Genomic DNA, 15915 nt, shown 5'->3' with positions numbered 1-15915 from the left:
TGACTGCTGGATCTGTTCTCATATATATATATATATATATATATATATATATATACATGACTGACTGCTGGATCTGTTCTCATATATATATATATATATATATATACATGACTAACTGCGGGATCTGTTCTCATATATATATATATATACATGACTGACTGCGGGATCTGTTCTCATATATATATATATACACATGACTGACTGCGGGATCTGTTCTCATATATATATATATATATATATATATATACATGACTGACTGCGGGATCTGTTCTCATATATATATATATATATATATATATACATGACTGACTGCTGGATCTGTTCTCATATATATATATATATATATATAACTGACTGCGGGATCTGTTCTCATATATATATATATATATATATATACACACATGACTGACTGCGGGATCTGTTCTCATATATATATATATATACACACATGACTGACTGCTGGATCTGTTCATATATATATATATATATATATATATATATATATATATACATGACTGACTGCTGGATCTGTTCTCATATATATATATATATATATACACACGACTGACTGCTGGATCTGTTCTCATATATATATATATACACACATGACTGACTGCGGGATCTGTTCTCATATATATATATATATATACACACACGACTGACTGCGGGATCTGTTCTCATTTATATATATATATATATATATATACACGACTGACTGCTGGATCTGTTCATATATATATATATATATACACACACGACTGACTGCGGGATCTGTTCTCATATATATATATATATATATACACACACGACTGACTGCTGGATCTGTTCATATATATATATATATATACACACATGACTGACTGCTGGATCTGTTCATATATATATATATATATACACACGACTGACTGCAGGATCTGTTCTCATATATATATATATACACACACACGACTGACTGCTGGATCTGTTCTCATATATATATATATATACACACATGACTGACTGCTGGATCTGTTCTCATATATATATATATATACACACATGACTGACTGCGGGATCTGTTCTCATATATATATATATATACACACATGACTGACTGCTGGATCTGTTCTCATATATATATATATACACACGACTGACTGCGGGATCTGTTCTCATATATATATATACACACGACTGACTGCGGGATCTGTTCTCATATATATATATATACACACGACTGACTGCTGGATCTGTTCTCATATATATATATATACACACACACGACTGACTGCTGGATCTGTTCTCATATATATATATATATACACACATGACTGACTGCTGGATCTGTTCTCATATATATATATATATACACACATGACTGACTGCGGGATCTGTTCTCATATATATATATATACACATGACTGACTGCTGGATCTGTTCTCATATATATATATATACACGACTGACTGCTGGATCTGTTCTCATATATATATATGGTGGATGGGGGGACACATTTTGATCAAAAAGTGCGCTGAGAGCCTCCATTTTTTGACCTAGAGTACTGTTGCAACTTTCTTGTTTGTACATTATATATATATATATATATACACACGACTGACTGCTGGATCTGTTCTCATATATATATATACACACATGACTGACTGCTGGATCTGTTCTCATATATATATATATATATATATATATATATACACGACTGACTGCTGGATCTGTTCTCATATATATATATATATATATATATATATATATACACACGACTGACTGCTGGATCTGTTCTCATATATATATATATATATATATATATATATATACACGACTGACTGCTGGATCTGTTCTCATATATATATATATATATATATATATATATATATATACACACGACTGACTGCTGGATCTGTTCTCATATATATATATATATATATATACACACGACTGACTGCTGGATCTGTTCTCATATATATATATATATATATATATATATATATATATATATATATATACACACGACTGACTGCTGGATCTGTTCTCATATATATATATATATATATAACTGACTGCGGGATCTGTTCTCATATATATATATATATATATATATATATATATACACACATGACTGACTGCTGGATCTGTTCTCATATATATATATATAACTGACTGCTGGATCTGTTCTCATATATATATATATATACACACATGACTGACTGCTGGATCTGTTCTCATATATATATATACACACACATGACTGACTGCTGGATCTGTTCTCATATATATATACACGACTGACTGCTGGATCTGTTCTCATATATATATATATACACACGACTGACTGCTGGATCTGTTCTCATATATATATATATACACACACGACTGACTGCTGGATCTGTTCTCATATATATATATATATATATACACACGACTGACTGCGGGATCTGTTCTCATATATATATATATACACACGACTGACTGCTGGATCTGTTCTCATATATATATATATATATATATATACACGACTGACTGCTGGATCTGTTCTCATATATATATATATATATACACACGACTGACTGCTGGATCTGTTCTCATATATATATATATATATAACTGACTGCGGGATCTGTTCTCATATATATATATATATATACACACGACTGACTGCTGGATCTGTTCTCATATATATATATATATATATATATATATATATATATATACACGACTGACTGCTGGATCTGTTCTCATATATATATATATATATATATATATATATATATATATACACGACTGTCTGCTGGATCTGTTCTCATATATATATATATATATATATATATACATGACTGACTGCTGGATCTGTTCTCATATATATATATATATATAAAACTGACTGCGGGATCTGTTCTCATATATATATATATATATATATATATATACACACATGACTGACTGCGGGATCTGTTCTCATATATATATACACGACTGACTGCTGGATCTGTTCTCACATATATATATATATATATATATATATACATGACTGACTGCGGGATCTGTTCTCATATATATATATATACATGACTGACTGCTGGATCTGTTCTCATATATATATATGGCAGCATCCCTGGCAGCTTCGGCATCCCTGGCAGCTCCGCATCCCTGGCAGCTCCGCTGGCTGTCTTATCTGGGGATGATGTCTCACTCGGATTATAAGGTAATATAGGGCAGGTATGGTTCTGGCTGTCTTATCTGGGGATGTCTCCTCTGATTATAAGGTAATATAGGGCAGGTATAGTGCTGGCTGTCTTATCTGGGGATGCTGTCTCACTCGGATTATAAGGTAATATAGGGCAGGTATGGTGCTGGCCGTCTTATCTGGGGATGATGTCTCCTCTGATTATAAGGTAATATAGGGCAGGTATAGTGCTGGCTGTCTTATCTGGGGATGCTGTCTCACTCGGATTATAAGGTAATATAGGGCAGGTATGGTGCTGGCTGTCTTATCTGGGGATGATGTCTCACTCGGATTATAAGGTAATATTGGGCAGGTATGGTGCTGGCTGTCTTATCTGGGGATGCTGTGTCTCACTCGGATTATAAGGTAATATAGGGCAGGTATGGTGCTGGCTGTCTTATCTGGGGATGTCTCCTCTGATTATAAGGTAATATAGGGCAGGTATAGTGCTGGCTGTCTTATCTGGGGATGCTGTCTCACTCGGATTATAAGGTAATATAGGGCAGGTATGGTTCTGGCTGGCTCTGCCTGCTACAATTGTCTATGCTCTTGGGACAGGTTGCGGCAGCTGCCCAGTCCTCGTTAGGCGGTCCTGTCAGCTTGGCTGCTATCGTTAATCTAAAGTATAGTGTAATGCTCTGCAGAGGGTTGTTTCAATATAACGTTTGCTCTATACAGTGTGGTGCAATGCTCTGCAAAGAGTCGTTTCAATATAACTTTTGCTGTGTGCTGCGGTGCTCTGCGGGGTATACGGTGCCCTTGCAGTATACGGTACAGTGTAATGCTCTGCAAAGGGTCTCGTTACAATATAACATGTACTGTATAACGGTATAGTGCATTGCTCTGCAGATGGCCTCTTCACAATATAGTATACATGATATACAGTTATGGTGCAATAATCTGCACATGGTCTCGTTACAATATAGTATACATGATATACAGCTATGGTGATATGCTCTGCAGATGGTCTCGTTACAATATAGTATACATGATATACAGCTATGGCGATATGCTCTGCAGATGGTCTCGTTACAATATAGTATACATGATATATAGTTAAGGTGCAATGCTCTGCAGATGGTCTCATTACAATATAATATATACTATATACAGTATAGTGCTATACTCTGCAGATGGTCTCATAAATAAACTTTATACAGTTAGTGCAATGCTCTGCAGATGGGATGGTTTCAATACAACATATTATATAGGGCATAGTGCAATGCTCTGCAGAGGGTCGTTACAGTTAGCATGTCCAGTGTGGTGCAGTGCTCTGCGAAGGGTCTCGTTGCAACACAGGGTGGCATTTACTGTTTGGTGTGGTGCAATACTCTGCAGAGGATCACGTTGCAGGGTAGCATATGCTGTGTGTGCTGATGCAGTGCTCTGCAGACTGTCTTGCTTCAATATAGTATACAGTAGGGTGCAATGCTCTGTAGAAATATAACATAGGCTACATCTAATTAAATCATAGTATACACAGTGTAATACTCGTTGTTTGCACGATCATGGTATCCATACGGTTCATACACTTGGTTTATTATGGGCATACACGCATTACTGGTACAAGGTGCACACGAGTTGAGCGTCTTCACGGTTTGATAACTCCATGAGTTTCTTATCGTCTGTACTCTCATGGTTAATTCATACGCTTATGGCACACTGCTCGTACGCGCATAGTATGTATACAGTTTCATGTGCTAATATCATTATATACGGTACATATACTCACTGACGATACATTCACAGCATTTATACTGTGCAAACTCGTTTATGCTGTTCACCTCATGGTTATTCTCTCACTCGCTGGTGTTTTACACGGTCCACAAACTTGGCTTTTATGCTGTTCACATATTCTTGGCATGTTCACGGTCTTACATTCTTTCTACCATGTTACGTTCATGGCAATCAAACACCTCGTAATTATCACTGGTTCATACGCTCAAAGTATCATTCGGTTCATATGTTAATGGTATTTCATACTGGTTACGGCAGTATACTGCCTATAGCAATTATACGGTTCATACACTCATGGCAGTTATAGTGGTCACACTCTCACGGTTCTTAAGTTGTTCACATGTTCACCGCATCCATACACGCAGGTTTCATACGCTCATGGCAGTTATATTGGTCACACGGTTATGGTTTTGTTGTTCATCGCATTCATACACGCAGGGTTCATACGGTTCATACGCTCATGGCAGTTATATTGGTTGCACGGTCATGGTTTTGTTGTTCACACATTCACCGCATTCATACACGCAGGTTTCATACGCTCATGGCAGTTACATTGGTCACACGGTTATGGTTTTGTTGTTCACACGTTCACCACATTCATACACGCAGGTTTCATACACTCATGGCAGTTATATTGGTCACACGGTTATGGTTTTGTTGTTCATCGCATTCATACACGCAGGTTTCATACACTCATGGCAGTTATATTGGTCACACTGTTATGGTTTTGTTGTTCACACGTTCACTGCATTCATACATGCAGGTTTCATACGGTTCTCACACATAGTGTCATGCTGTTTCATGCAGTTGTGGCCACGCGCTCATAGCATGTTCACAGCATTATACTGCTCATAGTACTCATACCACATATTAATTCATAGCACATATGCTCAATGCTTATACTGCACATGTACTTGTAGCATTTATACTGCACATACACATGGCCTACATCAGGCACATACGCTCTTAGCATTAATACCGCAAGTATACTCATAGCATTATACTGCTCATAGTATCATACCACTATACGCTCATAGCATTTATACCACATATACGCTTGTATTCATATCACAGACATGTTCACGTCATGTATATTGCACATAGAATTGTAGCAATACACTACACGGACATTCGTAGCATTCATTCTGTACATACGATGGTAGTAATTATTATGCTGACACGTTGTAGTACTTATTCTGCGTACATGTAGCATTCATTCTGTTATGTTCTCTGCACTAACATCCATAGCATTTACTGTACATGGGTAATGGTATTTATTCTGCATGTTCATCCATAGCGTCTACACTACACACATGCTCCCGTAGCTTTTACTGTACGTATGTTCATAGCATTCATTCTGTGTATTCGTTCATAGTCTTTTATACGGAAAATTCACTCAGGTTTGTCAGGATGTAGCCCTATTGCCTGACTCCTCTTTAGGTTAAGGGGTCAATGTCGGTTGCTACTGACTCGTTCAGAGCAATCGCATTGTTGTTTATTGTCATGACCTGACAAGTTCTCAGGTCAGATAAAACCTCCTCTGTTGTATTTCACGACTACGTTATCAGTTAGTTATAGTACACATATTCAACTATCCGGCACAGGTACTCGTTCAAAGGGTGGTCATCATTTTATTTCCTTAGATTTCCATCTTTAGAGTCTACACTATACATATGCTCCCGTAGCTTTACTGTACTCATGCTCATAGCTTTCATACTGCATATTCGTGCATAGTGTTTATACAGAAAGCTTATACAGTTTTGTTAGGATGTTGCCCTTTTTGCCTGACTCCTTCAGCTTAAGGGGGTAATGTCGGTTGCTACCGACGAATTTTCTGAGCAATTACTTTGTGGTTTATTGTCATGACCTGAGACGTTCTCAGGACAGATACAGCCTCCTCATTTCATGACCACGTTATCAGTTACTTATAGTAGACATATTCAGCTATCCGGCATAGTTGCACGTTGTCTTTTATCTTTTTAGATATATGTTTACACTTTATTTTCTAGGCGTGTATGAGGTACTCATAATGTTTTTAGAGCATAAATTCATAACGTTCCTTACGTTTTCACGGTACTTACGCTCCCAGCTTGTGTATGATACATGCACCAGTACACAGCATTTGTTGCATACTACCATAGTTGTATGCGGGTAGGTTATTATGTGCATTCGTTCCTAGTGTTGAATAGCAGTTGCACCTCTGGCTGTACATATATTTACAATGCACGATTACAGTATTCATATGGTGCTTACATTTATTGCAGATATATCGAGCCCATATTCTTAAACCTCCTACGTCTGCAGGGGGGATGCACCACATAGGTTATTGTTACAGACATGTCTCAGAGCAATAACATATTGAGTAGCGACTTGTAGTTGGGTATACTGTTAGCAGTTTATGCCGTACATACGGTTAACATGTTTCATGCGGTGCACACAGGGGAGGTAGATCATTTGCTTAGGGTATTGGACACAATTGGTCATTTTTGTTACTGACACGCCTTCAGAACAACACGCCAGCTTCATACAGGTATCTTGTCATGCATACTCATGATGTTACCCTGTTGCCTGACTCCTCTTCAGGTTAAAAGGGGTAATGCCAGTTGCTACTGACTCGTTTTCAGAGCAATTTTGTTGTGTGTTATATTTGTTATGACCTGACACGTTTTCAGGTCAGATACAACCTCGTCTGTTGTATTTCTCAATGACGTTATCATTTCGTTATAGTACACAGATTCAACTATCCGGCATAATTGCATGTTCTCTTTTAAGGAGGGCCAGCATTTAGTTGCAGATATATTGTGCATTTAATACACAGTTACATGACTCATTTCTTTAGGATCGGGGATTGAATCGTGGTTGCTGCTGTCTCATTTCAGAGCAATTGATTTGACATGGTTATGTAGGTAATCTGACACGTTTGAGATAGCATACAATCTCAATATGGCATTTCACACTTATGTATTAAAAGAAAAAAAAAGTGGTTTACAAAGACCTGTGACGTTTACAGGCACGATGATTTCACAAAGACCTGTCATGTCTACAGGCTCGATGGTTCCGCGGGGACCTGTGTCGGGTTCAGGCACAACGATGTCACAAAGACCTGTCAGGTCTACAGGCATGATGGTTCACCTAAACACTGGTCACGTCTACAGGTACGTTGTTCTCGCAGGGAGCTGTCATCTGCAACGGGTCATCACTTCCAAGTCCAGTTGGGTCAGTACAGTGGCTAGTTAGGTATGTCTGTTGTTACAGTCTCAATCAGGTAAGGTGCCTTCGTGAAACTTGTTAGGCGACATGACCCACACGGTCTATCAGGTAGATAGGTATTTCTTGTCATTTACCTGTCAGTTTAGTTTTTGCCTCTTAAATAGCAGGGGATTGGTGCTTGTCAGACCTGCCATGAAGTTAGCCTTTCCGTGTCCATTTGAAGTAATGTCACAAGTAGGGATGGTAATAGGTATAGTTCAGTTAGTATATTTGGCAGGGAATGTTATTCTCAGGTTGATTCTTTACAGATGGACGTTACTACCATGGTTTCAAAGGTATGGTTACCACCTCTAGTAGTCACTAGTTGGTCAGGGCTACTCTTCCAGCACACTAGGTATAGTCTACTTCGGGTATGTGAAGATTGATGCCGGATGTAGGATGTTTTATTTCAGGAATTGTATTTATCCTAGCATGGTGGCTTTTTGCCCTCTATAGGCGTGCCCTCATTGCGCGGTTATGGCACAACTCAGACCGCTATGCTAGGGTAAGATCTTGTATAGGTATGTAGGCAATCTTTCCTGTCACTAGTACACGTATGGAGCCCCGATCACAAATATATACATAACTGACTGCTGGATCTGTTCATATATATATATATATATATATATAACTGACTGCTGGATCTGTTCATATATATATATATATATATATATATATATATATATATATATATATATACACACGACTGACTGCTGGATCTGTTCTCATATATATATACACACACGACTGACTGCTGGATCTGTTCTCATATATATATATATATATACACACGACTGACTGCTGGATCTATTCTCATATATATATATATATATATATATATATATATATATACACGACTGACTGCTGGATCTGTTCTCATATATATACACACACGACTGACTGCTGGATCTGTTCTCATATATATATATATATATATATATATATATATATATATATATACACACACACACGACTGACTGCTGGATCTGTTCTCATATATATATATATATATATATATACACACGACTGACTGTGGGATCTGTTCCCATATCCCTACTACCCACAGGGGGATTCCTCTAATAGGTGTCCCCTATATCAATGAATGATGTGAATCTCACAGATTATAGCTATGATGTACAAATAGATGTTGATCACACTTCCCATAATCCTCTCTCAGACCAGGATACATATCTAGAAATTGCTGGAATTGTCTCTACACCCACAATATGTTTGGGTCCCATGTACCTGAATTACATAGCCAAAATTACAGGTCGACTTGTTAATTTGCCCAAGGTATATGTTGGAGAAACGAATTGTAAGAATGTCACCCTGATATATAACATGGAGTACAGGGAGATGCCGTGTGATATGAAGGATGGTGCCTGTAATACTTTATGTTTTTGTCCAACTCTTAAAGCTTCTTGTGCCCCCAGGTGTCCCGTCCTGAACAGACAGATGAGGATGATGGGATCTGTAACACTCAGTTGTACCGTAATATGGTACGGATTCATGGTAAGATGATTCCTAGGGTCCTAAAGCAGGGGCTCTATTACATCTGTGGTAACAGGACCTATTCATGGCTTCCTATGGGAACATGGGGTAACTGGACTATAGGAAGAGTTGTAGCAGCCATTAGACCACGCGCAAATATTTCATTTAAAACATTTTCTGGGGGAAACAGACATAAGCGAGAATTGTTTTCAGCTGCAGATAAGTCGTGGATGTGGTTCCCGTCTTGGACCGGATGGGGAGTTGAGTTGGCAAATAAATTAAATAAATATGCTGCCATTATGGATGGGATTATCAATGAGACTACAAGTTCTATACATGCCCTTAACCCCTTAACGACGCAGGACGTATATTTACGTCCTGCGCCGGCTCCCGCGATATGAAGCGGGATCGCGCCGCGATCCTGCATCATATCGCTTCGGTCCCGGCGCTCATCAACGGCCGGGACCCGTGGCTAATACCACACATCGCCGATCGCGGCGATGTGCGGTATTAACCCTTTAGAAGCGGCAGTCAAAGCTGACTGCCGCTTCTAAAGTGAAACTGAAAGTATCCCGGCTGCTCAGTCGGGCTGTTTGGGACCGCCGCGGTGAAATTGCGGCATCCCGAACAGCTGATCGGACACCGGGAGGGCCCTTACCTGCCTCCTCGGTGTCCGATCGGCGAATGACTGCTCCGTGCCTGAGATCCAGGCAGGAGCAGTCAAGCGCCGATAATGCTGATCACAGGCGTGTTAATACACGCCAGTGATCAGCATAGGAGATCAGTGTGTGCAGTGTTATAGGTCCCTATGGGATAACAATGATCAGTATAAGAGATCAGTGTGTGCAGTGTTATAGGTCCCTATGGGATAACAATGATCAGTATAAGTGATCAGTGTGTGCAGTGTTGTAGCCCCCTATGGGATAACAATGATCAGTATAAGAGATCAGTGTGTGCAGTGTTATAGGTCTCTATGGGATAACAATGATCAGTATAAGAGATCAGTGTGTGCAGTGTTGTAGCCCCCTATGGGATAACAATGATCAGTATAAGAGATCAGTGTGTGCAGTGTTATAGGTCCCTATGGGATAACAATGATCAATATAAGAGATCAGTGTGTGCAGTGTTATAGGTCCCTATGGGACCTATAACACTGCAAAAAAAAATGTAAAAAAAAAGTGTTAATAAAGGTCATTTAACCCCTTCCCTAATAAAAGTTTGAATCACCCCCCTTTTCCCATAAAAAAAATAAAACAGTGCAAAAAAAAATAAACATATGTGGTATCGCCGCGTGCGTAAATGTCCGAACTATAAAAATATATCATTAATTAAACCGCACGGTCAATGGCGTACGCGCAAAAAAATTCCAAAGTCCAAAAAAGCGTATTTTAATCACTTTTTATACCATTAAAAAAATGAATAAAAAGTGATCAAAAAGTCCGATCAAAACAAAAATCATACCGATAAAAACTTCAGATCACGGCGCAAAAAATGAGTCCTCATACCGCCCTGTACGTGGAAAAATAAAAGTTATAGGGGTCAGAAGATGACATTTTTAAACGTATACATTTTCCTGCATGTAGTTATGATTTTTTCCAGAAGTGCGACAAAATCAAACCTATATAAGTAGGGGATCATTTTAACCATATGGACCTACAGAATAATGATAAGGTGTCATTTGTACCGAAATATGCACTGCGTAGAAACGGAAGCCCCCAAAAGTTACAAAATGGCGTTTTTTTTTCGATTTTGTCGCACAATGATTTTTTTTTCCGTTTCGCCGTGCATTTTTGGGTAAAATTACTAATGTCACTGCAAAGTAGAATTGGCGATGCAAAAAATAAGCCATAATATGGAGTTTTAGGTGGAAAATTGAAAGGGTTATGATTTTTAAAAGGTAAGGAGGAAAAAACGAAAGTGCAAAAATGGAAAAACCCTGAGTCCTTAAGGGGTTAATGAAGAACTAGCCCAGGTCAGTTTCGGACAGGTAGGATGTTAGTTAGATGAGAAGTGCAAAACAATCCATATATGTGTGATATGCTAATAAAACTCCTCTACGTGTGCTGTGCTAATAACATCAATATATGTGTGATAATTATCAAAAGGGTGAAATATGTTAAAGAAATCAATGAATTTCTACCACTTTTCTTACTTTTAATATTAAGTTGATTCTTAAGAGGCAATGAAACAATGACATTTTTGTTTGTCATGAATAGTTGTTTTTCTGCTTACGTGTGTGTAAGATACTCATATTATCACGACCTACCAAGGAGCATCTGGAGTCACGATAAAGAAGATGAATGCGTATATACTTTCTGTGTCTCCGGATTGGCTGAACTATGGACAAATGTCATTATAAAGACAGTTCTCTTATCTGATCACATAACATATACCCAGGAGAAATCATGTGACGTGCTGTGTGTTAATGCGGGTTCCATTGTAATCCTGCCTAATTAATAATAATTTCTCTTTCATTTGGTCCAACTGTTTCACGTTATCTTTGCTTTATCAAACCTTTTCCCTTCCAATCCACGACATATATGGGAATTTACGAGCGTGTAACTGGGTCTTCAATCCGTGTAATAATGGCGCAAAGTGTGAAGTAAAGAGATCTTGTACCAGATGTGATCAGATCTCTAGGGATTTTATACCCCGGGGAGGACAAAGAAAAGGAAAAGAATTACACCCATGTTTACTGAACCCGGGGGACGCTGACATATTGACGACTTCTCATATAGAAAAATGGATTTTAAGATCTGAGACCGAAAATAGACGTCAAGACGGGAAACGCTGGTCTAGGGTTTGTGATAAATAAAAGTATCTGCAGCGTCTTATGTTCAGAAGAGACAATCTTCAAGGGAGACGCGCGGATCCTGTCTGATGCCTTGAATTAAAGTCTCTATAATCATAATGAGAAGGGGGCGGGGACAACACTGACGCGTTACATTCCCTATATACAACGTCAGGGACAATATTACATTTATTATAAGTCCAGTGTGCGGAGATGAATATAAGAATAATAAATCATATAAGAAAGAAAACTTTTATTAACAATTGGTAACAAGTTTGGAGATGCAGTATATGATATATGTATAAATGTCAGATATCCTATGTACATGGATAATATATAGATGTGATATCTGCATCATTTATTGCTCTGAATTGGCTTCTCTCCTGTGTGAGTTCTTTCATGTTGAACAAGATCTGATTTTTGAGTAAAACATTTTCTACATTCTAAGCATGAAAATGGCTTCTCCCCTATGTGAGTTCTTTTATGCTGAAGAAGACCTGATTTCCGAGTAAAACATTTCCCACATTTTGAACATGAAAATGGCTTCTCTCCTGTGTGAGTTCTTTGATGTTTAACAAGATCTGATTTTTGAACACACCCTTTCCCACATTCTGAACATGAAAACGGCTTCTCCCCTGTGTGAGTTCTTTTATGTTTAACAAGACTTGATTTCTCAGTAAAACATTTACCACATTTTGAACATGAAAATGGCTTCTCTCCTGTGTGAGTTCTTTTATGTTTAACAAGACTTGATTTCTCAGTAAAACATTTCCCACATTTTGAACATGAAAATGGCTTCTCTCCTGTGTGAGTTCTTTTATGCTTAACAAGACTTGATTTCTCAGTAAAACATTTCCCACATTCTGAACATGAAAATGGCTTCTCCCCTGTGTGAGTTCTTTGATGATTAACAAAAGTTGATTTCCGAGTAAAACATTTCCCACATTCTGAACATGAATATAGTTTCTCCCCTGTGTGAGTTTGTTTATGTTTAACAAGACTTGATTTAGAAGTAAAACATTTCCCACATTCTGAACATGAAAATGGTTTATTTCCTGAATGAGCTTTTTGATGTCCAACACCCCTTCTCTGACCTTTCTTTTCGTTAACATCCAGCAATGAATGAGAAGACAGGACCTGTATATAAGGATGAGATGACAGATCTTGGCTGTGAAGGGCTGAGGGTGTATCTGGGATAATGGAATGTTCTTCATATGTATCTTGTGTGATATCATCATCTGCTTTATAATCTGAAGATATAAGATTCTCCTCTGATCTCCTGGTACAAGAATCTGCAGAGAATAACACAGATTATATTAAATCAACCCAGGAAATTAAAACTTTTGTGTTTTCTTTTTTCCTCCTCTCCACATTCCCGTAATTCTTTTATTTTTTTTTTCATCTACAGAGCCGTTTGAGAGCTTGTTTTTTGTGACACCAATCTTACATAGTATTAACACCTTTCATTCGCTGTGCATTAAAATATAAATCAGGTCCATACGATCACAACAATAAATATATATATTTTTAACATTACTTTTTTTTATTGCATAATGTTACGTTTCATACATATGTAAAAAAAAAAAAAAAAAAAAAAAAAAAAGACATGTGCAACACTTCCATAGACCCTGGGTAAATAATCACTTAAAGGGGTACTCCAGTGCTTAGGCGAAGATGACTGACCGCGGGAGTCCCGCCGCTGGGGATCCCCGTGATCTTGCACGCGGCACCCCGTTTGAACTCAGTCCCCGTTTGTAATGTCCTCGTTCTATCACACACCGGAGAGTCTATATAATGTGGTGTGAGAGCTTCTGCTGAATGTCCTTGTTATATTATACACCAGAGAGTCTATATAATTTGGTGTGAGAGCTTCTGCTGAATATCCTCATAAAAAATAAAATAGGCATATGTGTTTTATGTTAAAGGGGTTCTCCGGTGCTTACACATCTTTTCCCCTATCCAAAGGATAGGGGATAAGATGCCTGACCGCAGGAGTCCCGCTGCTGGGGACCCCCGTGATCTTGCACGCGGCACCCCATTTGTAATCAGTCCCCGGAGTGTGTTCGCTCTGGGTCTGATTATGGGCGATCACAGGGCGGGCGGCGTGTGACATCACACCTGCGCCCCCGTGTGAAGTCCCGCTTGGCCCCTCAATGCAAGCCTATGGGAGGGGGCGTGACAGCTATCACACCCCTCCCGTAGGCTTGCATTGAGGGGCGGAGCGTGACGTCACATGGGGGCGCAGGTGTGACGTCACACGCCGCCTGCCCTGTGATCACTCCGGGGACTGATTACAAACGAGGTGCCGCGTGCAAGATCATGGGGGTCCCCAGCGGCGCAATTCCCACGGTCAGGCATCTTATCCCCTATCCTTTGTATAGGGGAAAAGATGTGTAAGCACCGGAGAACCCCTTTAACATAAAACACATATGCCTATTTAATTTTTTATGAGGACATTCAGCAGAAGCTCTCACACCACATTTTATAGACTCTCCGGTGTATAATATAACAAGGACATTCAGCAGAGGCTCTCACACACATTATATAGACTCTCCTGTGTATAATATAACAAGGACATTCAGCAGAGGCTCTCACACACATTATATAGACTCTCCGGTGTATAATATAACAAGGACATTCAGCAGAGGCTCTCACACCACATTATATAGACTCTCTGGTGTATAATATAACAAGGACATTCAGCAGAGGCTCTCACACCACATTATATAGACTCTCCGGTGTATATTATAACAAGGACATTCAGCAGAGGCTCTCACACCACAATATATAGACTCTCCGGTGTATATTATAACAAGGACATTCAGCAGAGGCTCTCACACCACATTATATAGACTCTCCGGTGTATAATATAACAAGGACATTCAGCAGAGGCTCTCACACCACATTATATAGACTCTCCGGTGTATAATATAATGAGGACATTCAGCAGAGGCTCTCACACCACATTATATAGACTCTCCGGTGTATAATATAACAAGGACATTCAGCAGAGGTTCTCACACACATTATATAGACTCTCCAGTGTATAATATAACAAGGACATTCAGCAGAGGCTCTCACACCACAGTATATAGACTCTCCAGTGTATAATATAACAAGGACATTCAGCAGAGGCTCTCACACCACATTATATAGACTCCCCTGTGTATAATATAACAAGGACATTCAGCAGAGGCTCTCACACCACATTATATAGACTCCCCTGTGTATAATATAACAAGGACATTCAGCAGAGGCTCTCACACCACATTATATAGACTCTCCGGTGTATAATATAACAAGGACATTCAGCAGAGGCTCTCACACCACATTATATAGACTCTCCAGTGTATAATATAACAAGGACATTCAGCAGAGGCTCTCACACCACATTATATAGACTCTCCGGTGTATAATATAACAAGGACATTCA

At 38.7% G+C, this 15915-nt stretch overlaps 1 protein-coding gene across 1 annotated transcript in view; it reads right to left on the bottom strand.

Moving 5' to 3' along the window:
• The window catches only part of LOC130298176 (uncharacterized), a 69824-nt gene that overhangs the window by 43691 nt on the left and 10218 nt on the right, over positions 1 to 15915 (bottom strand). The window contains exons 3-4 of the mRNA XM_056551087.1: positions 12852 to 13774; positions 11958 to 12028 (exon numbers count right to left, since the gene is read on the bottom strand). Of these exons, the coding sequence (XP_056407062.1) occupies positions 11958 to 12028; positions 12852 to 13774 (994 nt within the window). The remainder of the gene's footprint in view (positions 1 to 11957; positions 12029 to 12851; positions 13775 to 15915) is intronic.

This window comes from Hyla sarda, assembly GCF_029499605.1.
Source record: "Hyla sarda isolate aHylSar1 chromosome 1 unlocalized genomic scaffold, aHylSar1.hap1 SUPER_1_unloc_3, whole genome shotgun sequence".
NCBI lineage: Eukaryota > Metazoa > Chordata > Amphibia > Anura > Hylidae > Hyla > Hyla sarda.
This window is presented reverse-complemented; position numbering and strand designations above follow the sequence as displayed.